At 36.9% G+C, this 26,449-nt stretch overlaps 2 protein-coding genes across 2 annotated transcripts; both read left to right on the top strand.

The window, feature by feature from the left end:
• Positions 1-1,579: 1,579 nt before the first annotated feature.
• lgmn (legumain) lies at positions 1,580-12,857 on the top strand. The gene is made up of 14 exons (XM_062440128.1): positions 1,580-1,661; positions 2,018-2,180; positions 3,150-3,247; positions 5,133-5,214; positions 5,367-5,449; positions 5,569-5,644; positions 6,519-6,581; positions 6,808-6,874; positions 7,410-7,528; positions 8,456-8,545; positions 8,750-8,956; positions 9,907-10,077; positions 11,205-11,272; positions 12,369-12,857. The coding sequence occupies exons 2-14, from the start codon at positions 2,040-2,042 to the stop codon at positions 12,409-12,411; spliced, it is 1,308 nt and encodes a 435-aa protein (XP_062296112.1). The 5' UTR covers positions 1,580-1,661; positions 2,018-2,039; the 3' UTR covers positions 12,412-12,857.
• Positions 12,858-16,256: 3,399 nt separating this feature from the next.
• On the top strand, positions 16,257-22,928 carry chp1 (calcineurin-like EF-hand protein 1). The gene is made up of 7 exons (XM_062440147.1): positions 16,257-16,591; positions 17,208-17,280; positions 18,808-18,888; positions 19,523-19,650; positions 19,785-19,846; positions 20,611-20,733; positions 21,344-22,928. Exons 1-7 carry the CDS (start codon positions 16,525-16,527, stop codon positions 21,395-21,397), a joined length of 588 nt encoding a protein of 195 aa, XP_062296131.1. The 5' UTR covers positions 16,257-16,524; the 3' UTR covers positions 21,398-22,928.
• Positions 22,929-26,449: the final 3,521 nt, after the last annotated feature.

The raw sequence follows: 26,449 nt of genomic DNA, 5'->3' as shown, positions 1-26,449 counted from the left end.
TGTTATAGTTTATAAGTTTGTTATGGAAGAAAGAATCATATGACCTTCCTGTACTGTACCCACTTTAACAGTTTATAATGTGCTTTTGTTACATGCTGCAAACTGCTATCACACACTGTTCATGTGGGACTCATCTAAAGCTCTGAGGAATTACTACATTCATATACGCTACATCATCTCACTATTCAAATTTGCCACACTTAGGTACCAGAAATATATTTTAGTTGTGCATTACTACTCAACCAAGAACTTATAACACATGTTAGAGTTGCTTTGTGTGATTTATTTTTTGATTCCTCAGATTAACAGTTTGCTCTGCGAAAGACTTTACATCAGGTTTAAGACTGGGAGGCCCCTTTTTATACAATTTTCATACAAATGTAATCTTGACAGGCAGTGTTCAGGTGTTACAACTGACTCAGTATGTGTTTATGTTGTCAGTGTTGGGGAGTATTAGTTACATGTGCATTACATAATTTAATTACAAGATAAATGTAACTGATCCGTTACAGTTACTGAGAACAAATATGTAATTAAATTACAGTTGATGATTACAAAGGGGGTTACATCTGAAGTCAGACCTTTAAGATTCTGCTCAGGAGAGTTTTTTCCTCATTTTTTAATATTTAACATGTTACTAAATACATACTGTATATTGTTGTTTTTAATTCACACCTGAATAGTGACAGGTGAGTAGGAGGAATGTGCAACCAAATATTGATATAAAAAAAAAGGTCCAGCACACTGTCTCACTCATTTGTGTTGGTTTTAATAAGTAACAACGTTTCTTTCAGACCTTCATCGGGCATGTGCCAAATGAGCGAGACAGTGTGCGGGAGCTTTTTTTTTTTTAAATTGTTTGTCTTTAATTCTTTCAAATCAATATTCTTTTTAGTATTTGTGGGCTTATCTGGAACACACATGGGCTTAAATGGTGTCACAGTACCAATTAATCCCATGCCAGACTTTTTACTGTTTTTCATATGTCTTTATTTTGTATTCCAAAATCTACATGAACTAATGAATATATTTTCAAACGAGATAAATCTTGCCTCATAAGAAATGATCTCCCTTATAAATCATGTCAGTATCCATTAAAAACACCTGAACCTAGATTTTGGTGGGCTTAATGGGTACACTTACCTAACAGTTGAAAACATTAATTAGAAAATTGGAAAAGTAATCAAATGTAATATGTTACATTACTTTGATTAAGTTATTGCAATAGTTACATTACTTATTACATTTCAAATAGGGCAACTAGTAATCTGTAACCTATTACATTTCCAAAGTAACCTTCCCAACCCTGTATGTTTAAAACTTCTCAGTATCAGATTAATGTTAGTGAAGGAAAAAGGGTATCCTTTCTCTTATAAATGAATGCATGATGTTATTCATATAGGGTTTTGTTTCTTCAGTAATGAGAATTCACTGGAAGTTAACGTTTATCCAGTTTTTATTTATGGTTCATGTTGTTGTTTTTCACCCACGTGACTCTTTACAGTCAGGCCCCGCCCCCCGAGCTCTCTGATTGGCTGCTGCGGCGAAATTCCAGCCGTTTTTTTTCCCGACGTCACGTATATAAAGGTCCCGGTGCGTCCCGAGGAGGATGGTCCAGTGGTGCTCCGTTCTCTTCTTCGTACAACACAACAAAACTAAAGGTAACAAAAAACAAAAATAACACTCTCTATATGTAATTTCACTTATATTCATATATAGTATGTTTTCATAGCTTTTGTTCGAGATTTTTAAAAAGTTCACCGCTTTGTTTTGTAGCTCGTTGTGCTGTCAGCTAGCAACAGTAGCTTTCCGAGATCAGACTAGATATAACCATCATGTGACATCCAGGCGGTCAGGTGGACAGTCTCTCTGTGTGTGTTTGTGCTTAGCTGTTGTTTATTTATCGCGACTTGAATCGAAAGTTCAGCCACATACTTTATTCTATTGTGGGATTGAATTTGACCAGAGTGGAGGTATTAACCCCCCCTTCCTCCCCTTCCTCCTGTCATCCATACAGGCCTCCCCCAGAAAGAGTTGACATGTGTCGGTCAGTGCTCCTCGCCCTGCTCGGCCTCAGTCTGGGGCTGATAAACGCGTTTCCTACCGAGCAGCCGGATGGGGGTAAAAACTGGGTGGTTATTGTAGCTGGATCCAATGGCTGGTACAACTACAGACACCAGGTGAGAGGTGCACAACAAGGAAACGTCTGCCACAATGTCACCTTATCATGTGTACACTATGACTCAATTGTTTAGTTAATAATCAGCATTGATTTTGATCAGACCAAGTTTACACTCGGATAAGTAGAGGTGGAAAGTAACCAAGTACTTTTACTCAATTACTGTCCTGAGGTACTTGTGTATTTCCATTTTAAATACTACTCCTCCCTTTTTCAGGGGAAATGTACTTTCAGTTTCAGTTACTTTTCATATGAACATTTGACACAATGGATTATATAACAACTCTTTAAAATACAACACATTGTTAAAGATTAAACTAGTTTTTTGACGTCTTACAAAAAGCAGTGTTTAGTCAGGCTCACATTTCAGATGTCTGAGTTGTTAACAGCTCCGCAAATAGTGATTTTTCCCTCTAAACTTCTTACATGGTTTCATTTCAATGTTTAAATGATCCAATATTTCACCAAAAATCAAAGATTAGAGAAAAAGTCCAAAAACTGAAAACAGATTTGTGTATCAGAACTTTGTTTTTTCTTCGACCCCTAGGTTGGGAACCACTGGACTAAACTAGTTAACTGTATATAAAGTAGTGTAAACTAGCTCCACCTCCAGCAGCTATAACAGTAACATGCTGCTCTAACACTGATGCTTCAGTGTTAATAATCTAATGAATGAATCAATCAATAATCTAATGATATAAGTAATAATATATCATTTTTATATAACCAAACCACTACTTTTACTTCAATACTTTGCTCATAATACTTATATCCTTTTAGTAGGGTTTTTCATGCAGGATTTTTACTGGTATTGGAGTATTATTTCATTGCTGTATTGATACTGTTACTGAAGTAAAGGATGAGTCACTTCCCCTTCATAATGCATTCCCACAGTTTTTTACAGCCTCTTAAAAGTCAGAGACTGATGCTGATAATGTGCTGCTGACCATAATTGCTCTCTCTCTCTCAGGCTGATGCTTGCCATGCCTACCAGATCGTCCACAAGAACGGCATCCCAGATGAGCAGATTGTGGTTATGATGTACGATGACTTGGCACAGAATGAGGAGTGAGTTGACCTTTTTTTTTTTTTGGTTACTTATCTGTGTGATACCAGGACTTTTTATTTCCTCTAAATGTTCAAAACCTACACTGGAGTGACGTTGTGTGTGCTGACTTGGCTTTTTTTCCTTCCCCTTTGCATGTTAGTAGAACGTGTGAGTAAATTTCAACACCCGTTCAATTGAACTCAGTTCGTAAATGCAGGATTTGATTTTTTTTTTTTAAGGGTTTTATAAGTCACTAATACATGTATGTTTCAGTTTAAAGGATACTTGTAGAGTTTTAATGACTAACTTTGCTCATTATTTACATGTTCTATTACTGCTCTAAATAGCTAATTTTGAGGTGCAGTACAAACTTCAGCACTAAAGTTATTGAGTAATGATGACACTCTGATCATTTCCACATGTCAGAAAATCAGAAAACATTTATTAAAATGATTTGAATAACATTAGTCAATAATTAGTCTATTAATTGATTATTCCACTAACAGAGAAATCATTTGCAATCATTTCTGAATTTTACACATTTTTTCCCCCCAACAAACTGCTTAAACAAGACCTTATTTCAGCTTCTCTAGTTTGAGTAATGGTTCTTTCTCTTCGTTTCATGTGACAGTAAACAAAAAATGTAGGTTTAGAAGTGTTGGTCAGACAAAAATGAAGCTATTTGATAACATCACTGTGGGCTCAGTCGTGAGTCGCAACCTTACTTGCACAAAAAGGGCTATTCATCTGTGAGCCACAAAATAATCGCACTGTCATGTTGGCATTTCTCATGTCTCTGGTGTGTCTTTCCTGCGTCGTTCATTGTCTGAGCAGCAGGACTCAAAGCAGACAGCGGAGTTAAAGAGACCTGCTGAGAGGAATCACAAGGAACTCATTTTAGTGCTCCTTTAGGGCTACTTGGATTATTATATTACTGACATGGAGACTGGACAGAGGAGCAGTAGTGAAAGCACATCCATCAGTTTCAGTCAGAATTGGGATCAATGTGAAATCCTGACATTCACTGAGAAACAAGAGTGTTACATACCAGTGTGGCCAGGTTCAGTGTTGAACCATGAAAGTGTTACAGCAGCATATTTGGCCATAAATCAAAACACAAAATCAATGAGCTAGGTAAAATAAAGAAATACAACTAAAGATTGAATTATATATAGTAACATTAAGCTGTATGAAAGGTGCTATATAAATAAAGTTTGGGTAACTACATACACTAACTCAAATGTAGAATAACCAAGATAAATATCATAACTATAGTATACTATTTGCAATGTATATTATAGTTATTATACTATTTGTAATATAAATGATTATTTTATTTCTGTGTGGACAGAAAAGTTGCAGATGGCAGCTTAATCACACTGCTGGTTGATTAAATGGTAATTACCAATGATTGGCTGTAATTAACTGTCTCTGCCCTTCAGTGTTAGGAGACATGTCCACATATTAAAATACTTTGACATAATGTAGGTCAAGTTTCTGAGACAAGTTATGCAACACTGATTGTTTTATATCGGTTGTCACGTTCTTTTATGGCTGATATGATCCTCGGCCTTTTATTTGATTTGAGGTTAATAACTAACTAAGAGCGCAGCTTGTAATGTTTTCTCACTGAGTCTGTTCAAATCAGCAGTGACACTGTTATTAAGAGCTGAAACTCTGTCCAGTATTCACTAGAAGTGTGTTGGTGTGCTTTCATGTTGAGAGGTGAGGGTGAATGAGGAAAAACCTGAAATGCTGTGGAGGGTTTTTTTTTTTTAATTATTTAACTCGTGACTGTCACCTGATCTGTGAATCAATAATGTGTCATTCTATCATCATGTAAAAGTGTTTTTGTCAGCCGGTTGCACTTCCCTCTGTAAATCTGAATCATATTTTTATTTCCAGTAACCCCACCCCGGGAATAGTGATCAACAGGCCGAACGGCACAGATGTGTACAAGGGAGTTGTTAAAGACTACACCGGCGATGTGAGTGCTTCAGAACAAATATTTGTACAAGAGAGCAAATCAGATCTTCCTTTTTTATAGTGGAGGAATCAGTGTTTCGCTGTTTGTTCAAATACACTTCTGTTTTCTAATCTCTTGCTCATGTTTTACACTTTTCTGGTGTTCTCCTGCAGGATGTGACACCTGAAAACTTCCTGGCAGTGCTGAAAGGCGACTCTTCCAAAGTCAAAGGCGGCTCTGGCAAAGTGTTGAAGAGGTAAGTGATAAAAGGAGAAGTGAATCTTAAATATTGTTTCATCATTTCTGTGCTTGAATCTGAACTTGAATGTATCACGTTTCCTTTCCCTTTTCTAAACATGCTGTCTCTCTTTGCAGCGGGCCCAAAGATCACGTGTTTGTTTACTTCACCGATCACGGGGCTCCAGGCATTCTGGCCTTCCCTAATGATGATGTGAGCACTTTCAACTTCCTGCTCTCTCTAATGCTCACTCCTCCCGAGCTCACTGCACCAAACACAGAAAATAAACCAGGAACTAACTGTTCTCATGTTGCTCAACTTTCTCCGTCAGATAAGCACTGAGTCACTCATATCTTATGAAGAGTTGTCTTTTTTTAATATATTTGAATACCCTACCATATGAGACTTAGACTTAAATTTAACATCTAATCAGAGTTTGAAAGTATTTATACTGCAGCATAAACATAATCAGACAGAAGTGAGTGCAAAAGACAATGACATACAACAAACATCAAGGGTTACAGTCTTTTAAGTATCCAGAGAACAATTCAAAATTCCATTACCTAGCCCTAAATATAATATCTCTGAGTCAAATAAGATAGCAAAACATCCTCTGATAACCAGAGCTATACCTTTTTTTTTTTTTTTTTTTTTTTTTTTTTTTTTTTTTTTCAGGGCTGCAACACATTTTTGTTATTAGCACATTTCTTAATTAATTTCACTGTTTCCCAAAGTACAAGATGCAGGTTTTTGGGTTTTGACAACAGTCCACAACCCAAATATATTCAGTTTACTATCATAGTGGACTAAAACCAGAAAATATTCACATTTAAAAAGCTGGAACCAGAGAATTCAGACTTTTTTTTTCCTTTAAAAAATGACTCAAAATTTATAATCAATTATGAACGTAGTTAGCTATGAAGTGTGTGTAGTTTGAACCATTGATGAATCAACTAATAATTACAGATCTACTATTTTTAACCCTTAATTTTGATAAATATGAACATGATTTTCTATAACAAACGTTTTTAGCATGCTGTTAGCTGGCAATGACTCTCTCTCTCTCTCTCTCTCTCTCTCTCTGCAGCTCCAAGTTGACGACCTCCAAAAAACCATTAAATACATGCACGAAAATAAGAAATACAAAAAGGTACGCAGCAACATGCAGTTGTGTAAATGTTCAAGTTTACATGTGTGGACATGCTCTACATGAGTCAGTAGTGAAATGTGATCAGATGATTAATGCAGCTGTGCAGGAATATCAGATCATAACACATGTTTGGTTTTTCTGCCATGCATCTTTATTCTTCTCTCACACACACACACACACACACACACACACACACACACACACACACACACACACACACACACAGATGGTGTTCTACATTGAAGCCTGCGAGTCCGGGTCAATGATGACCCACCTGCCTGCTGATATTGACGGTGAGTTGAACTTAAACTCAGCAGAATGAATCATCTTCCCAGGAAAACTGAGAGATAATGAAACTTAATCGATCAATAATCAGCGTCGGTCAATGAACTCTTTTTGTTTATCAGCGACATGAAATTTACTTTTCCTCGTGACCAAAGAAAACTAGTTTGTGATATAGTGTTTACTTCACTTTTTTACGTACTTGATGTCCAGACTACAGTATACTGAGGTCAGCAATCTTTGTGGACTTTACTTCACTCTGCTCAACTGCGAGGTCAGCATTATGGCTTGTGGTAACTTGTGAAAGTAGTCACTCTGTCATGTGCTCAGCCTCATGTGATAGACATAAGTCAGGACCTGCACAGGACATAGATCAAGGTCCTGGTATTACCATCTTAAATTGATTTTTACAAACTTTCCTCAGAACTTGAGGTTGTTGTCTTTCACTTGTTTTTACATGTTAGAGACAGACATGTGAGTAATTAATTATATTTTTTTATAATATGTCACACAATATAACTTGAGGACATGTCTTTGTTTTTTCAGTGTATGCCACCACTGCTGCCAACTCTCATGAGTCCTCTTACGCCTGCTACTATGACGAGAAGAGGGACACATACCTGGGAGACTGGTACAGTGTTAACTGGTTGGAGGACTCCGATGCCGTGAGTGATGTCTTATTATTATTATTATTATTATTTATTATTATTATTATTCCTGTTAAGTGTAAAGGAGCTTATTCTTGAATACACTGGCATAGTCATTAAATAACTCATTGTACAATGACTGAACTTAAGCTGAAATTTCATCTCATTCTCTTAAAATATCATCTCTGACTTTCAAATCAACATTTCATTTGCTTTCAGCTGTTACCCCTGAACTATTTGTACTTTAAGTGCTCACATACAAGCTGGCAATTCAGCCGCCTGCAGGGTTTAAACATGACAGATCACAGTTCACCAGACCTCAGCTGCTTTCGTCTCATACGCTTCATCAGACACTTCAAACCCTTTTCAGTGCTTCAACTTCAACTGAAACTTGAACTGCTTCCCCAAACAAAATCCACAATGCAAATAATAATTAAGATTTTAACTTGTTAACAGTGTTCGTGGATGCAATTTTATAAATATTAGAGCAATTTCAGCAAGCAAGCAACTGCGTTTTCTAATGACAATGTTGTCTTTTCTAGTTTCATTTATTTTTATATAATTAATGATCATTTTACTACTCCTGACTGAAATCATACAGTACAACTGTAACTCTGAGTGCATGTAGTACGGGAAAGGTTTAGGTTGAGAACATCTGGAGTGAAATAACAGGAAGTGGTGATTTTATCGGTTACGGTTAGTTTTTACCTGTCAGGTTAAAGGTCTGACTCATTTGTATAAGCAGTGATTGAACCTGTTTACAAGCATCTCAAAACAGACCCTTGAACTTCATCTACAGAGCATTTTCAATCATTTTTGATTTCGGAAAAAAAAAGATAATTTTATAGATTACTACACAGTTTGTTGTGGAAATATTTACTGTACTTATTTTATCAAACAGTTCTGGTTGTGATGGTTTTTTTTCGTCCCACATTGTGCTTCCAGGAGGACCTGACAAAAGAAACCTTGCTAAAACAGTTCAAGATCGTAAAGCGTGAGACAAACACCAGCCACGTCCAGCAGTTCGGAAACAAGGTGAGGAAAAAATAACACAGCTGGAATGTAGAGTTAATAAAAATAAGCCTGTTGCTGTGTTTGTGTCCTTCAGCCAAGAAATATTTTGATGGAGGTTTTATTTTAAAGATGAGTGGCAGAAAAGTGATGATGGAGGGGAAAAGGGGAGTTTGGGTTACTGTCCTTATTCTGACATTAATCCTGAGTGTGCTACTCTTTCCACAGACTCTGGCCCACATGAAAGTTATAAGTTTCCAAGGAAACCCCAAGTCCAACACACAGCCAGCTCCAGTGATCCTGCAGCCGATTGCAGATCCCGATCTGACCCCGAGCCCTGACGTTCCTCTGGCCATCCTCAAGAGGAAGATGATGGCCTCCAACGATATCAACGCTGTGAGGGGGCTGCTGATGGAGATCAACATTCACCTCAAGGTAAAGAGTGCAACAGCCATTTGTGAGTTTGTCTATTCAGCTGTTTAATTGTCTGTTTCAGGTCTATCCGGTGTTTTGTGCGGCAGGTTGCACGTTTCCTGTCTTCTGTCAGTGACTACATTTACATGAACACTAATATTACATGTGATTTTCCAACTATGACAAATATTCTGAATTTGGTTACCACACATGCCACATAATGGCAGCGTTCCTGGTTTTGATTCCGGCTAGGGAACTATGCTGCAGGCCACTCCCCGTTTCCTGTCTGGCCTCTCTGCCATTTACTATCAAAATAAAGGCAAAAAGCACCAAAATGAATCTAAAAAAAACAAAACATGGGGGATTTGCTGATATTATTTGGGTTTTAGGAGTGTTCTTCTTCGGACATGTATACAGGGTATTTGGAATATGAGTCCCAGCTGGGGTTTTTACCGCAGTTTACGACACTCAACATCTTGCCTGTTGACCCCTGTGCAGGCAGAATGACGTAGACAGCAGTGTAGTTAAACATCATGGATCAAACTTGGAACTGGTTGTGCCTGTAACTATAAATTTAAAATATCAGTCAGATTAATATCACCTATAAATATCAGGCAGCAGCTCACCTTTTTCACCTCTCTGGTTTACTTCTCTGCCTGTGGAGATTTTGTGATTCCTGTTCCCACTGGAGCAGAGTGGAAACCCAAAAAACCATCTTCACATAAACAGGAATATTAGTGGAATATTAATCTATCATTAGCCATCTAAACAGCTTAGTAGGAATATTGTCTTTTTTTCGGAATAAGGGCAAAAACCAGAATATTTTGTGTATGTAAATGTAGTCTGTGTCTGTTCAAGCATGCCATGTAAATCAGATTTAACAGATGTGACTGTACAACTGGAAAATGTACCATGACTGTTCCCATGTTACAGGCTTCTAAAAGTGTGTGAACTTCTGTGTGTGTGTTCAGCTCAGGGAGATGATGGCTCAGACGATGCGCAAAGTTGTGGAGAAGGTGACCGACGATAAGCACAAGGCCGAGGAGATTCTCAACACCAAAGCCGATCTATCCCAGCATCAGTGCTACAAGGCTGCGTTCAACCACTACAAACACAACTGCTTCAACTGGCACAAAACTGAGGTACAGCTGCACACAAAGAATCTGTATATTTAAAGTGGGGCCACCCTGTTTTTAGAAACAATGATTCACTGGTGACGGTTTGGGCAGGATGTTTTATCTGCAGCCAATAGTTGGAACTTACTCACATGGTAAGAATATGGTTCTGCTTCAAAAGGGGAAATGTCAGATCTGTTTCAAATGCTATTCATATGTACAGTAGGTATCAGATATTCGACTTTTTTTGCATTGAGCTAAGAATAACCCAGACTGACAGCAAGCAGTAAGAACAAGATAACCCTGAATTCTTGGCCTTATGTTTTAACACATGACCTGGATGATCATGTACGATGGAGGTGAAGGAAAAAGAAGTGTGAGAGAAATTTAGAGGATTGATAAAGCAGCATTCGACAATGACTGTTTGCTAAGCCTCACCTGCCTCAATTATTGTTGATATGCTTGTCAAACTTAACAATCTTAGTGTGGTACATTTGCAGATTTTTTTGAAACAATGGGTTAAAGATTTCACACGGATGAAGGCTTTATCATTTCGAGCTGTAAACCACAGGAAGATAACTGCTGTTTACCACAGAGCAGATAAACACACGGCTTTCTCCTTTTCTTACACTTAAACTCTTGTGTTTTTTTGCTTTGAAGGCCTAAAAAAAAGACATGCCACTTTTAATATGAACCATGTGAACTGTCTCTAAACTTTATGTAGTTGTAGATTTATGTGACTTATGTGCAGAAAACATCCAGCATCAGAAAAAGAGATTATAAACTAGATAATGCATGTAAAGTACATGTTTATGTCTCCACCTCCATCAAAGAGTTTCCTGTGATATGACCTGATGTTACCCGGCAACCTAATAAAGACAAATGTAGAGTAGAAATGAGTGAGATGTATGATCTGGAAAAGGTTGCCTGACAGTAATTAGATCCACTGAGAAGCTCATGATTGTAGGACTGAAACACAATATGTTCTTTTTAGGGTACTTTCATGCTGCTGTTTGGGTTTACTCTTTAAAAAATTTCCCTTTTTACTCTGAAACTGTTTTGACATTTTGAATGAGCCACAAGTACAGCTGGAGGGAATCATGTGAAGCACAGTATGGGAACATTTCTGATGTCATATCCTCTTGTGTTTTCAGTATGAATACGCTCTGAGACATCTGTACGCTCTGGTGAACCTGTGTGAGAGTGGATATCCTGCAGAAAGGTACTTCCCACTTTTTTTTTTTAACTCCCTATTTCTGTTGTACTTGTGGGTTTAACTTTTTGATTTGAGAGTAGACAGTAAGAAGTCATCTGATTATGGTGTATTTCAGTTTCTCAAGACTTAAAAGGATGTGGTTGGCGTTTTTCTATATTTTTCATTTATTTACAACAAATCTCATGTGTAGAGCCAAACCAACTATAGTATATCTTATTCTCTCTCACTCACTCTGCCGTACATCTCTGCTGGTGTCCAAAACTATTAAAAACACTTCAATCTGCTTCACTGTTGCACTGGATGAAGTGTTAAAAAATATATATAGAAAATCGCCAACCATGTGCTTTAAATTGCAGCAGTTTGATATTCAGTTATTTGTCCTAAAAGATCAAGTCTGGTGACATTTATATTACTGTATTTATGGGATAACAATAATAACCAAAAGATACATAAAATCTAACATTTAATGCATAATATAAGATTATTGCCAGCCGGATCCTTAAGGAAAAGCCATTATTATCACTGAAATGGTAACACAAGATAATATCAATTCAGTAGAGGGAAATTTAAGTGTTAATTGTTATATAGCAATAAACAGACTAAAGAGCAAAGCAAAGTGAGTCTGTACACACTGATGATCCACTAGTGTAACTTGTTATTATATAAACATTTAATGCAGATTATACAGACTCTTACAAGCTGCTTTTATGTCTCTGTGGTCATGAATCAACCTTTATCAAAGTGGATCCAGTCTTCCAAACTTTCCAATATCTAATCCAGTAAAATTAGGCTTTTAATACCAGTCTAGTGCTTAAACAGTGTGTTGTTTAAATGCTCCACAAGCAGGCAGAAATTAGTAAACTATAATTTTAGCGATCCATTAAAGTTTTAAGTATCAGGCAAGAACAACAGCAGTCATTGGTTTGAAACAGGATTTACTGCTTTTAAAAACCGTTAAACCACTCTGAACTGAATATCCTGTTTTGACTTGTGTACACTAGTCGAGGCCGTAACCAGAACTCAGTTTAACCAAATTTAAAAGATGGTATCCCTGTGAAGGTTTACAGAAGTATAAATGTAACTTTGTTTTATTTCTCTGCAGAATCCTGTTGGCCATGGACTCTGTGTGCCGTTTCATCAACTAAAAGGATTGTTCTACAAATCCATGAAAGCCTCGATCAATCTGGTTCCTTCGTGCCTGAGAAGACGAGGCTTCTCTTTGCACTTCTTAGAATCAATGTGACGCAAAGTCAACGTTATTTTATCAACACTATACCTTTCTTTTTTTTCTTATTTTTAAAGATTTGTGATGTTTTTTGATTTTACTGAGAATTTTTTTTACATGTTTTTATGGTAAGTTGCACTATCACTGTGAAGAGTTTGTGGATGATATTTTACCGCTTCTGATTCAAGACGGTTTCATGAGAAAAATTTTGCTCTTAGCTTTATCAGCCGCTCCCAGCTTTATGAATGTTTGATTGACGTGTAAGGGGCATACACTGAACACTGAATGGTTGTCCATCCTCAAGAGACTTTATTGTAACACAAGGATCTTGGAAATAAAATCTGACAGACCAAAACTGCCACTAAATGACTCTTGTTTTCTGTGGATATGGAGCATTTGTGTTTAATGATATCAAATGACAAGTTTTGGTAGAGATACTATTTGACAGATAACTGTTGTTTAGCATATACCAGTAGCTAATCTTCAGAAGAGGATTAATATGGTGTTAAAAAATCTACCTAATGCATATTTTCCCATGATTAACATCCTCTTTAAGTGTACATTCCCCTGCCTGACACACATCCTCTTTTACCATCAATTACTGTCATCGTCATAGAGATTATTTGTCTTAACCTTTTTACAAGATATTTCTGTTCATGAGAGTGCACTTTTAATGTGAAACTCAACTGGGAAACTTAATTATGGTTTGGGACTTGCCCACCTTAAATGATTCTCTTCTCCTTTTTATTGTACAATGCCTTGATTGTGTTTCAGCAATTAATATAATACTGTATTTTAAAAGAACAGCAATAAAATACAAAAAGTACCGAGACGTTTACCCTCACTGTCAGTTTCTGTTTGAGAATCTTCCTCAGTGTTCGTATGAGAGCCGTAAATGCTCAAAGAGGTTTTGCATTCATTTCCATGTAGTGATAAGATGACCATTCATTCGTGTTAGATAATGCTTTCATTTCACTTTTAGACTTTCTTTTAAAATATACTGGTACAGCCAAACTAGCAGCTTTGTAAGACTGAAATATTCATTATAAGAAAGTCAAACTGTTTGATATGAGGTCAGATTTTGAGTTGATGGCGCTGGAAGAGAAGTCAGCAGATCATCAAAGTCAGGATTCATCTTCTGTGATGCATGATTGCTAAAAAATCATTTGTGCCAATCCATCTGGTACATGTGGAGATATTTCACCAACAAAGTGACATGAATCCAAAAAATATTGGATGGAATTTGGTTCAGATAGTTGTGGGTCACAGAGAATAAAATCCTGATAAGATATGTACAGTATTCCAGCAGCGAAGTGGACTGTAAAAGAGCATAAATAAAAAAGAATAAAGAACAACAAATAAGTACAAAAGCAGTAAAAGATATATATATAATAAAATAATTGTAATATTATTGGTGTTGAGTGATAACTGGTAACTTTGGTGATGCCCCGACTTTTTGTCTACCGCCTCCATGAGGTTGAGGACATTTATAGTTTTGAGTGAAATGTTTCAATAGCTATTGGATGTATTTTTTATTCTTATTTAACTCTATGTTACCAGGAAAACCTCACAGAGATTAAAAACCTCTGTGCAAAGACAGGCAGCAACATAAAGTTTCAAATAACAAGTAATACAGACAGACTTCTCATTAGTCTAAATAATAAAACCCTGAATACAATTACAATTAAATAAAAATACAACTTTAACACTAGAACTGGATTGAACCTGCAGCAGGCATTAATAACTTACTGACATGGCAGAAAGATGATGGTGATGGTGCACAAAGAAACCTGTGACTGTTATTTTAACTAATTTTGCAGCACACATGAAAGCTCTTCTACCATATTATTATAGTTAAATTATAAGGTTCCTATATAAATGATTTCCCCCTTTAAGATTGAACTGTTGTAACCCTGATAACCCTTGAACTCATCCAGAGTGAGGTCATCAGGTCAGACACTGAACTAGTTAGAAATGTTTTGGTTTATAATGAAATATATCTGCAGAGATAATGACGTCAGCCTGTTTGTGCCACAGATCAGCTGACTGAGGGCGTGGGGTTTGATTGACAGGTGAACATTACACATCAACAGCAGTGAAAATTTAAATCCCATATAAAATAATGAAATTGCGACATCTAGCGGCGAGAGTTTGACTTGCATCTCAAAATCAAAAACAAAGCTATGTTCAATTTAATTTTATTTTATTTTATTTTTTAAACGTTTCTTTACAGGGTGCCGATTGTAAAATGTTGGTGACAGTTTTAGATTTAGATTTAACATTTAACATTTAGATTCATTTTTTACCGACTCACATGTTTAATAATTATATATAACATGTTGTTTTACATCTGTCTCTCAAAAGAAATAAAAATGTGCTAAATGTGAGAAAAGTGACCTAAATATTCAAAATATATCAGCGATTAAAACTGTAACCGAAATTTTACAATATGGACTCCATATTTCTTATTTGATGATTAATTATATAATATTACCACTGTATTTGTTATTTGAAGCTGATCTTTCATTATTTGACCTGTCCATTTATAAAATTATTTTTTTATTAATTTCACTATTTATTATGCTATTTTATTGAATACAAAGATTCAAACATACATCTGTATAAACATACAATTAGTCATCACAGTACAACTGAGAATATGACTGCTACAAATAAGGTGGATTAGGGTAATGTGGGACATTGACTAATGTTGGACAAGTAGGCTGCAGTGCATGTATCTCTTTTTCTATTCAATTATTTTAAAGCTAACTGGTATATGCAAACTGTGTAAGTTATACACATTACACATGTGAACATACAGGTTACTTGTTTGTTTTTTTAACCTTTCTGATGTAAAAAGCAAAAAACAAGTAAGCCAACAAAATTAAATTACCAAATATGGGTATGCACATTTCAGAATGTTTTGGCTCATATAATGTTGCTTTGTATGAATGAAAGTATTTTCTAAAATAGTGTCCCAGTTAACAAAATCTATAAATTCTGAAACAATTTGAAACAAGGAACATTCATATATGTGCCATTTTCCTTTTGAGTAATATATCTAAAAAATTGTCTTCTGATTTAAGGAAACATCTCATAATGATATTAGGTGTTGATATAATGTATTGGATTCATATATAAATATGGTGAACAAGTCACAATAGCAAAAAAAAAAAAAAAAAATTAAATGTGAAAGAAGACAAAACAAAACACAAGGATAAAGCTATGAACTAATGATATTGATATTATCAACTGGTTGAGTGTTATGGTTGAGACGGTCACCCTAGCAGGATGGTGCCCCAGTCTCTATTTAAAGCAATAGATTAACACTGCAAGATTGTCTTTTCCTTTTATTTATTTATTTTACACTTTTTTAACATATTATTTGAATAAAATTATATGTGAAAGAAAACAAATAAAAAAATAACAAAATAACAAAATAAAGCTATGAACGTCTGGTTGAGTGTTACGGCTGAGACGGTCACCCCAGCAGGATGGTGTCCCAACAGATTAACACTGCCGGATTGTCTTAAACATGGATGAACATCACACATACACTTTATTTTTATTTAGAATTGTACATTTTAGCTTTAATCGTTTAACCAAATCAAAAAAACCCGAAATAAAACATAATTATATAGCTAAAACATTTTTAATATACATTTTAATCAGGTGATAAGCGATGCTACCACATTGCGCAGAGGCCGTCCTGTTAGGGAGGGGTCCTCATTAATGCCTGCCCCCTTCATAAAACAGGAAGCTAACCTGACCCAGAGCCATAACATCAAAACACGACGGACTGGAGTAAGTCATTAGTAGAAACCTAAATCTGGATACATCTTTAGGAAGACAGAAAAAAACGACAAGTTGGATTGAACACTATTGCTGTAACACAGCTAAAAACGACCGAGGTTGTTTTGTTTTTGTTTTTTAGCTCGCTGAGTTAGCCTGTTTGCTAACGAGATTCTTTCACAGCTGGTTTTGGTTGATTGCTCAATCTAGTCTAAAAAAAAAAGAAAAAAGAGGTTTCACCATGGGTTCCCGGGCGTCCACGTTACTCCGAGAAGAGGAAATAGAAGAAATAAAGAAGGAGACTGGCTGTAAGTTGTGACACAAGACTTCATTCCTGTGTGTGTTGAAGGAGATTGAAGACATTAGAGCTACTTTATACTGAAACATTAACGCTGTCATTCACTGTAGGTACACACCTATAGTTTAATAACCTAAATTAACCCATTAACTAACAAACTAGTAACTGTATGTAGACACTTACTGTTTAATAACCTAAATGAACCTTTTAACTAGCTAACTCGTAACTTAACACTATTAAAACACTGCTTTACTTGCTCTCTCTGCTGTATAAGATGGTAGATGTGCAACAATACAACCTCTAACACTAGCTATAAAAAGTTACTTATAGTGCAAGCCATTCACTGTAGGTAGACACTTAGTTTAATAACCTAAATTTACCCATTAACTAACTAACTAGTAACTATTAGTACTATTAAAATGCTGCTTTACTTGCTCTCTCTGCTGTATAACATGGTAGTTGTGCAACCACACCTCCTCTAACTCTTGTTATCAAAGTCTTGTGATAGTGTAGTAATGTCTAGTGATAAATGTCTTAGTGAAAGGCTATTTTTTTGTTCTTTCTCGTTGTCATCTGCTGGTTATTTGTAAGTCACATCTTTGTTGTCTTGTGTATCTGCCCTGCAGTCTCCCACAGTCAGATCACCCGCCTGTACAGTCGCTTCACCAGTCTGGATAAAGGAGAAAACGGCACCCTCAGGTAAGCAATCATTATTACATAACCACCAATATGAAGCTTTAAAACACTAAACACTAAGCCAGGTGATGTGGCTGGTTTGGTTTCTTCACCAGGTCAATTCTGTCACGAAATAAAGGTGCCTGCAGGTCATTTTTGTCTCATATTACTGTAGCTTTATCTACATTTGTTTCCTTTTATCAAATCAGTTTTTGTCACTGAACAGGTACAAAATGTTGTTGTTGCTGTAACATAATTGGAGGATGAATCCTACAAATAAGCATAAATTAAAGGGCAGCTTAAATTGACTTCATATGAATAAGTATTTTAGTAGATTTACTCATTTAGAGATTGTCAAATGTGCTGAAAAATGTATAAACTCTCTAACAAAAATTTAGTTCAGTCAGTTAATAACAGTCATATTTTAGATGTGTGTGACTGTGATTGAAGTTCATTATCTGAGCACTGTTAGATTTTGAGTGTTAAGTTGAAACCTAATTGTGGCATTTCTACAGTTTGTGACTAACTTGTCGCTCCATCCTCAATCTGGACAGCTAAAGTATTTTAGTAGATTTACTCATTTGGACATTGTAGAAATTTGCTGACAAATGTATAAACTTTCTGTAAATAAGTTGTTTTAAACATGTAATCAGTCGGTTAATGACGTATCTTATTTAGACGAAGGTGTTGAGTCACAGTTTGGTAAAACTTTAGTCATCTTTAGTTTAGTTAAGTTTAGTTTGTACAAGTTAAAATTTACACAAATAATGACAGATAATATTCAGTGCCTGGAGAGGCAGAAAACCTTCACCTAAAAATGTTTAAATTTCACAATATTACAGAAAATATGACCATGTAAAAGATGTGTGTGACTGTGATTGAAGCTGATTAACCGGGCACTGTCAGATTTTGAGTGTTCAGTTGAGACCTCAGTGTGATATTTCTACAGTTTGTGATTAACTTCTCGCTCTATCCTCAGTCTGAACAGAACAAGCAATAGGTGAAGACGTAGGTAATCATTAAGGCAACAAGTATTCATTTGCAAAATCAAACTTTCCAGGGTAAAAAAACAAGGAAACAAATGAAACATCCGTCTTTTAGTTTCTTTTAAAAGATGTCGTGTTTACACATAACACGTCTTGTTCTGGCCCTGAGGCTTTAAGTCACGGCACGCAGTCCGGTACAGCCTAGTTTACATTCAAGGTGACTTTCTTATCATCCATTAGTTGCCACAACAGTGAGATTTTACATGTATCTCAACCCTTGTTGGACCTTTTTTACAGCGAGACAAAAGAGCCATTTCACTGACTTAACTCGATCTATTTTAGCAGCGAAAAAACATTTTTTAGCACTGAAAAATGCTTGTTATGTGGACAGTCGTAGTCTGGTTTATAAAGAATATTGAATGTCACAGCCTCACAGTCCTTGTACTGATGTGATATATATTGTTTTTCGATTGCAAGGATATAGCTGAACAATCTCTCTTTCGATGTTGTGTCTTTAAAATGTATTAAATTACAATTTCACCCCCTCATATCTTCATGTCTGCAGTCGAGAAGATTTCCAGAGGATCCCGGAGTTGGCTATCAATCCTCTGGGAGACAGAATCATCAATGCTTTCTTCCCTGAAGGGTGAGTCGCCCTTGTTGTTGGTCTTGTTTTTCGCAGGAGTGTGCATTAAACGTTTGACTCACAACCGCCAAAAAGCTGAACCAGCCTGTAATGCTTCTCAGTTGCGGCTTCGAGACTGCAGACTTGAGAAGCTTCCGTCTTTTTTCTGCCAATTCTGTGCAGATGAAGAAAAAAAAATCGGCTGGGGTTTTGAGCACCGCACCGCAGGTTCTCTCCATATATTTGGCAGCTGTTTTGCGGTTTTATCGGTGTGGAAGTTGAAAACCAGATGTTGGCAGATGTATCATTAAAATCCAAAAAAGTCAGATGTGTAGGCGTCTTAATTTTAGGCATGGCTTTTAATGCTTTCAGATGTACTCTTGTTTCTCTGAATTTGGCTTTTTTTGCTCTAGAACAATTTGAGATTAGAGGTGGAGAGTGTTTAACCCTGTGCAGTGGTGTTAGGTTACGACTAGCTGGAGTTTTCATTGTGTCGCCCACAGAGGTAACATTTATCTCCAGTATAAAGGTAATCTGAGCTGACATAGAAAAATCAGTGCTTGGTCATTTTGTTACCCAAAAACTTTAAGTAATTTTTATTTTCCATCTTGTGAGTTCCTTTTTTGCATCATAATGTTTTTTTCTCTGATCTCAGGGAGGACCAAGTAAACTTCAGGGGTTTCATGCGGACCTTGGCTCACTTCAGACCGATCGAGGACAACGAGAAGAGCAAGAACTCAGCCGCCAGCGAGCCACTCAACAGCCGGACAAACAAGCTTCTATGTGAGTGTCGAGCCCGGTCACACAGGCGTGTCGGGGTGGAGCCGCTCACCGGTATCATGAACATTCACAGGACTTCATAACATGAGCTCACCGTGTCTCTCATGACTTCTATACTTTCACATTTTGTTTTCCAGTTGCTTTTCGTCTGTATGACCTGGACAGGGATGACAAAATCTCACGGGATGAGCTGCTCCAGGTGAGTGGATTGGTTTGTGATGTAAACAGGAGCGCTGAGTCACAGTTTGTTTAAGCAATTAAAACAATCAGATAGTGAGAGTGTATTTTTCTAAGACGCCTTTCCTTTCCTTTCCTTACTGGTAATATTTGCAGTTCACTCTGTTTTAACAAAGGAACAAATGCCATTGTGCGATATCTATTTCAAAGCGCTCTACAGAGAGAGATTGGGAGTGTGAGAGAGGGATTTCCCTGTCTATGAGAAGACTTTGCCCTAGTGCTGATAATGATGCGATATCTCACCTTAAGTACAGGTTGATTTTTCCCAGACAGTCTAATGTCCTGTATTTTGGCTTCCTCTGAGCTTCCTCTGTGTAATTTGTCGCCTCTCTGTGAAACCATCTCAGTTTCTGTGACATTGTGTGACCTGTAATTGAATTAAGCTCGGTGTTAAATGACTCAGACAGATCTCTTGTTTTGCGCAAAACATTTCTGTCGCCTGCTTCTTGAGATGCAAAATCCTGTAAGACTCTAAATGTGCAGCTCTACATAATGTTAGTTTAGCTGTTCTTCAGTAAATGTACTGTTATTTCTATACATTTAAGTGTGGGTGCTGATTAGTCGCCATTTAACCAAAATAACTACAAATTATATTATGTAGTGCTTATAAGCATGTAGCATTAACATTGTTTTCAAAACATTTCACCACATTGTTTTCAACTTATTTTAATCTTTCTCCACCAGTGTTCACTAGCTGTAAAATAACATGTTGTTTATTGTTCCCAGGTCTTACGGATGATGGTTGGTGTAAACATTTCAGATGAACAGCTAGGCAGCATTGCTGATAGGACCATCCAGGAGGCCGACACTAACGGAGATAACTCCATTTCCTTCAATGAATTCATCAAGGCAAGTTTTGTTTTCTGTCACCTCGACTTAATTATACTACTGTAAGCTTGACTTCTTAGCAGTGTTTCTAAACTAGTAACAAACATAAAAATGGTATTTGATGGATGCTTTTATATAAAAGGCTTGGCCATAGACCACTACCATGAGCACATACATTTTTAGCATCAGAAGCCTCAGTGGTGAAACAAACTTTAGCCACAGAACAGGAAAGAGACTGTTTTTCAGGGTCACATTTACCCAGCACACAACGGCTTTGCAGAGGCAAATTTGTATCGTTGTTTAGTTACCATGAAAGCAGTGCAGCATTTATTCATTTTGGTTTAATCCAAGCCCTACTTTCATTATATCAAGCACACAGTCTCATTATTCATGTGTAGACTTGCTAACAAGTTTCAAATTGATTACAATTCTGAAGCTGATTCAGCATCCACTTACTGTTTTTATGATAGGGGATTTGCTTGTGTTAGTTAATACTGGCTAAGCTCTGTAAAGCCTCTAAGCCTGGCAGTGAAATTATCATGCTGTGCTTGTTACACATAACAGCACCTCAACATAGACGTGTAGTTGTTTTCTGGCAGCTAAACTTCCTCTGCTTTGATTGTTTTCACAGGTTTTGGAGAAGGTGGATGTGGAACAGAAAATGAGCATCCGGTTCCTGCACTAAGTTATTATTATTATTATCATTATTATTATTGTTTTTTTTAAGTAAAGCTTCAACATTTCAGTTGATGTCAGGACACAATCCCATCCAGCTTTCCAGCAGGCTGCTGTGGCCCACACCTCTAGTAAACACTCTCAGACCAAGCATTAGGTAGATGGTATCGTAGATCTTGCATTTCTGCCTTTGCACCGCTCTGTAAACAAAGGGAAAAGTTGTGTGCCTTGGGTTGTTTTATGCAATGTTGCTATGTATTTCTTTTTCCCAGTAATGGAACATTATTTATTAGAAACCTTTTAGAGGGTCACAGTTCGTACCACTGCTGTCCCACTTTAACATGAAAACTGATTTTATAGCACTGTACCATAAAAGCTTTTTGCTATTGCAGTGAGTAAGTTTATCATAAGTTTACTCGTGCTGTTCAATGGAATATTTAGCATGTGCGGCATCCTTGTCCGTAGAAATATGCAACGGTTCAAAGCGAAACTTGTAACGTGTGACTCCACTTAAAAACAGGCAGTGTTTTTAATGCTAACAGGATCTTATGACTCCTTCCCTATGACTTGTGGCAGAGCAAGTCTGACCAGCCAGCTATAAGTGTGTCCCTCGAAGCAAAGCAGGACCTGCTCCACTGATACTTTATGTTTAACTCACTGAAGTGCCATGACTTTGGTTCCCACTTGTAAATTAATATCTCAATGGTTAACTGGAACCTATGGCCATGTTTGACTGTTTTGTTTTCTTGTGGCTTAAGCCAGCTACTGCCAATAGATTGTAATAACCTGTTTCGATTGTTGGACTTCCACCAAAGCGATTTTGACTATCCTTCAAAAGCCAGTCACCACCTGGGGCCTGTTGGAGCCACTGCTGATTCAGCATGTTAATAATGTGATATATAAGAGAATTATTTTAATTTACAACTAATAAACGGTGGCAACACTTTGGATAGTGGATAGTGCGTCTTCCTTAGCGGCTGCTCTGATAACATAGTGCATTTGTAAAATTGCATCACAAGGATTTAGCTGCCACCGCGGCCTACTTGGCAAAAAACCCATGATTGAGACTTTATAAAGCTCTGCCTAACAGTGTCAGGTCCTGTGGTGGAAATCAGGCCTTGGACCAGTTAGTTTGCAGATTTAGAAACAGGTAAACTAAGATAACCTGCTATGCTTCTCTTTGAATGATCAATGTCACAGTGGCTAAAAAAAAAGTGTCTGTCTGTTTGAAACATGTCTTGCAATTTTCTTCCCCATCGAGCTAATCCCAGACACTAAACTTGATTAAATACATTAAAAATATATTTTCTGTACAGGCTCGTGTACATGAACTGGAGTGTAGATGTATGATCCATTTTAATCTTTAATGTGAGTTTGTTAAATCATTATGAGAACACCCTCCAGCGGCTCAGTGCAGGAAGTACAATGTGACCATTTTATTAATCATTATGTGATTATCAATCAGATGATTCACATGTTATGTGATGTCGGTCTTATAGGTATTATTAAAGTGATTCATGAATTTGATTTGAATAAAGTAAGTGCCATGTTTGCCTTGTGTCATTTATTGGGAAGTTGTTGTGGCTTATTTTGTTTTTTTATTAGTGATTTTGTTTGTTTAAAGATCTTAAACTGGTTTAATTCTAATCCATAGACTATATGAACACTTCTTATATTAAATCCAGGTCAGAGGAGATTAAATAAATTACATTTAATTGAGTATTTTATTCTATTGTGTATTGGGCGGTGCTCTTGTGACACCTAAATTTCCCTCAAGATTAATCAGGTCTTTATTATTTTCAGTGTTTTACAAAATAAATGTAACTAATCTGTTAGTTACTGAGAAAAAATGTGTAATTAAATTACAGCTACATATACATATATGCTGTTTTTAAGTCTTTGAAACCATTTTTTAAAATATATATTTTGTAAATAAATCATGACGTGCGCTTAAATGGTGTCACAGTACCAATTAAGCCCATGTCAGACTTTTGACTTTTTTCATAAAATATCTTTATTTTATATTCCAAAATCTACATGAACTAATGAATACATTTTCAAATGAGAGATAAATCTTGCTTTATAAAAAATGACGGCCCCCTTATAAATTATGTCGGTATCCATTAAAACACCTGAATTTAGATTTTGGTGGTTAATAGGTACACTTACCCCAACAGCTGAAAACATTCATTAGAAAAATAGAATAATATAAGTTTAATTATTTTGATTAAGTTATTGAAATGGTTACATTACTTACATTTTAAATAGGGCAACTAGTAATCTGTAACCTTTCCAACCCTAATTGTTTTTATTGATCTAAATAAAGCTAAAAAAAATCCAATATTAATAAAGTACTTCCGGGGCGGGATTCAATTTTGATTGACAGGTCTCCCGCCCAATGGTTGAGCTCCTCCGCTGGCTCGTAGTAGCAGAGCGAAAATGGCGTAGAGCGGAGGGTGTGCAGAGAAAGGGACGAGGGGAGCCTGTTTCCTCTCCTCCCCTCTCCGGGGCTGCACGGAGGGAGGAAAGAGGGGGGCTGCTGGAGGTGTTTTAAATGTCTCCTCAATCCGGTGGGGGTCCTTCTTGTACGAAACAAACCCTTGCAACCAACTGTGTTTGGGAGACGTCAAGGTGTCACCGTAGAGAGAAGAAGGAGGAAGAAACCCTCCTGGCTTTTTGTTTACCATTGTGTGCAGCTGCAGCTCAAACCACTGGGGAAATGTCTCTGCATCATTTTCGGACCACCGTCCACCAAGGTCAGTGCTTTTTTCCTGTCATGTCGGAGCAGCTTTTAACTTTGCACATTTCTCCCTGCGTCCTTTTTCATCATTTTTTGCATGTTTTGGTGATGAGCTTTAAAGGTGAAATAATCCCCCCCCCCCAAAAAAAAAACCGAATATGCATTGTGATTTTTCGACATTTAATCAGTATATACAAAATCTACAAAAATCAGACAACTCTCTGTTTCTTTAGCTGGAAGTCAGTCAGAGTATAAAGGCCTTAAATAATTAATGAGCACTTTGTGGACTCTAACCCATTAGCAATGAATATCCCTCTATCTCAGTCAAATAATGACCTCTGTCTTATTGTCTTGGTTAATGAGTATCTATGGAGTTGGTCCTGCATTTAACTAGATTAGAGCTGGAACAATTAGTCAATTAACTGATTAGTCAATCACAAGAAAATGAACTATTTTGTTAATTCATGAATCTTTTAAAGGCTAGGTTCACAGATGGGTGCCCAGATGAACATTGAAACAGGTTTTTCTCGCTCTAAAGCAACACAATCCATAGTTCACAAGCATCCTTTTGTGCAAAACATGTATTTAAAAGTGTATCTGAAGCTAATATAAAGCTTTCGTCACCTAAGTTTGTCAAAGCAAGTGGGTACCTTTTCAGTGTTACAGACTTCCCTCATTGTGCTTCCTCAGATAATTTGGTACAAAACAGACTAACTTTGAAAGATATCTACTTGTTTAGACTAACCTAGAAGGTTAGGATTTTTAAAGCACTCATACAATGTGAAGATTTGCTGTTGTTTTTTATATTTATAAACTATCTATCTTTGGATTTTTGGCTGTCGGTCCAACAGACATTTGAAGACATCACTTTGGGCTGTAGGTGTGATATTAATGGCATTTCCCCCCCACCACATTGACCACATTATAAATCAGTTAATTGATCAAATAATTAACAATTTAAATCATAAATAAATTGCAGCTCTGGTCTAGAGGACCAAAATCATCGTAACAGTCTTTTCTATATTCAAATTGACTAATTTAACTCAGCTGTACAATCATATAGAAATAATGTGTGTGGGTTTTTTTCTTTTCTTTTTCATAGGATGGATTGTCCAGACTGGAGCGATCTCTCCTTCATCTCAGTCTCAGCACCACTGACCGATCACCACCACCCAGACCTGCGGAGGTAAAGAATGAAGAGTCCTTGTGAAGATGACCTCTTTTGGGTTTTTTGGGACAATGGGTGCCCTCCTTGCTGCTGTTGCTGGGACATTGGCCCTCTCTCCACCACAGCATCTCCTCCTGTCCCGGTCTGTTTCTGCAGCCTGATCATCAGTGAGGACGTCTGCTAAGATTTTTGGGCTAGTCTGACTTTCACGATGCACACTCTTACTACGTCTTCATGTAGCTACGCAGCGGCTTTGCAGCCTTTAAAGTCGGCTGCAGAGTTTCTGCACTGGCCATATTTGACTAAAAGTCTCCATGATGTGGACATTTTCAGTCAGATTTTGGTGAGATTTTTATCAGGCTTCATGCAAACATAGTTACTGATGCTTCCTGAACAAGTACAGAACCCCCCCTTCCCCCCGCCCACACACACACACTGTAATTAGATCAAAGCAGTTCCATAACAAATTCTTAACTGCTCCCGTTTTCTGGGAATAAAGTAAAGACACAAGATACTGTAGCAAAGATCAAGCCCTGTGATTAAATTAGACTCCTAGGGTGTTTTTATGTTCGTTTTTTGCACTACCTCATTGCCATTACAAGTCCAACAGGAGTGAAAGGGAGTGTGATCAGGACAAGTAGCCTAATGGTTGTCAAGCGCCACAGCAGTTCTATCATCATGTCGTATAATGAAAGAGAGAGCAGCCCACAAAACAAGCACAGGTATTTACTTTGAGTTCAGAAAAACACTCAAACAGTGGTCTCCTACCTATCTCTTCTGGGGAAGATCGTATTTTCTAATCAATGCTCTCCTTTTTGCCTTTCTCCCCTATTTTGTTCTCTTTTTTTCTTCCATCTTTGAGATTGCTTAAATTCTGCAATTTCTGCAGTGATCTAATTTGGTCTTTCCCCCCTTCAAAAAGTCTTTGTTTTTTTTCTTTTTATTCCCACAATGAAGTCGTTTCCATGTCTTTGTCTTCTCCCTCACCTTAACATACTTCTTTTTTTTTTGGTCTTCTCTCTCTCTCTGGATGTGCTCTAATTTTGTCCTTTTTCAAGTTTTAACATGCTCTCATTTTGTTCTTTTTTTCAACTCAACAGTAGCTCTCATTAGTTTTTTTAACCATATAAGAACATCCTCCACAAACTGCAGGT

This window comes from Scomber scombrus, chromosome 19, assembly GCF_963691925.1.
Source record: "Scomber scombrus chromosome 19, fScoSco1.1, whole genome shotgun sequence".
NCBI classification, from domain to species: Eukaryota; Metazoa; Chordata; class Actinopteri; order Scombriformes; family Scombridae; genus Scomber; species Scomber scombrus.
The sequence above is the reverse complement of the archived record's forward strand: the minus strand, read 5'-3'. Positions and strand labels throughout refer to the sequence as shown.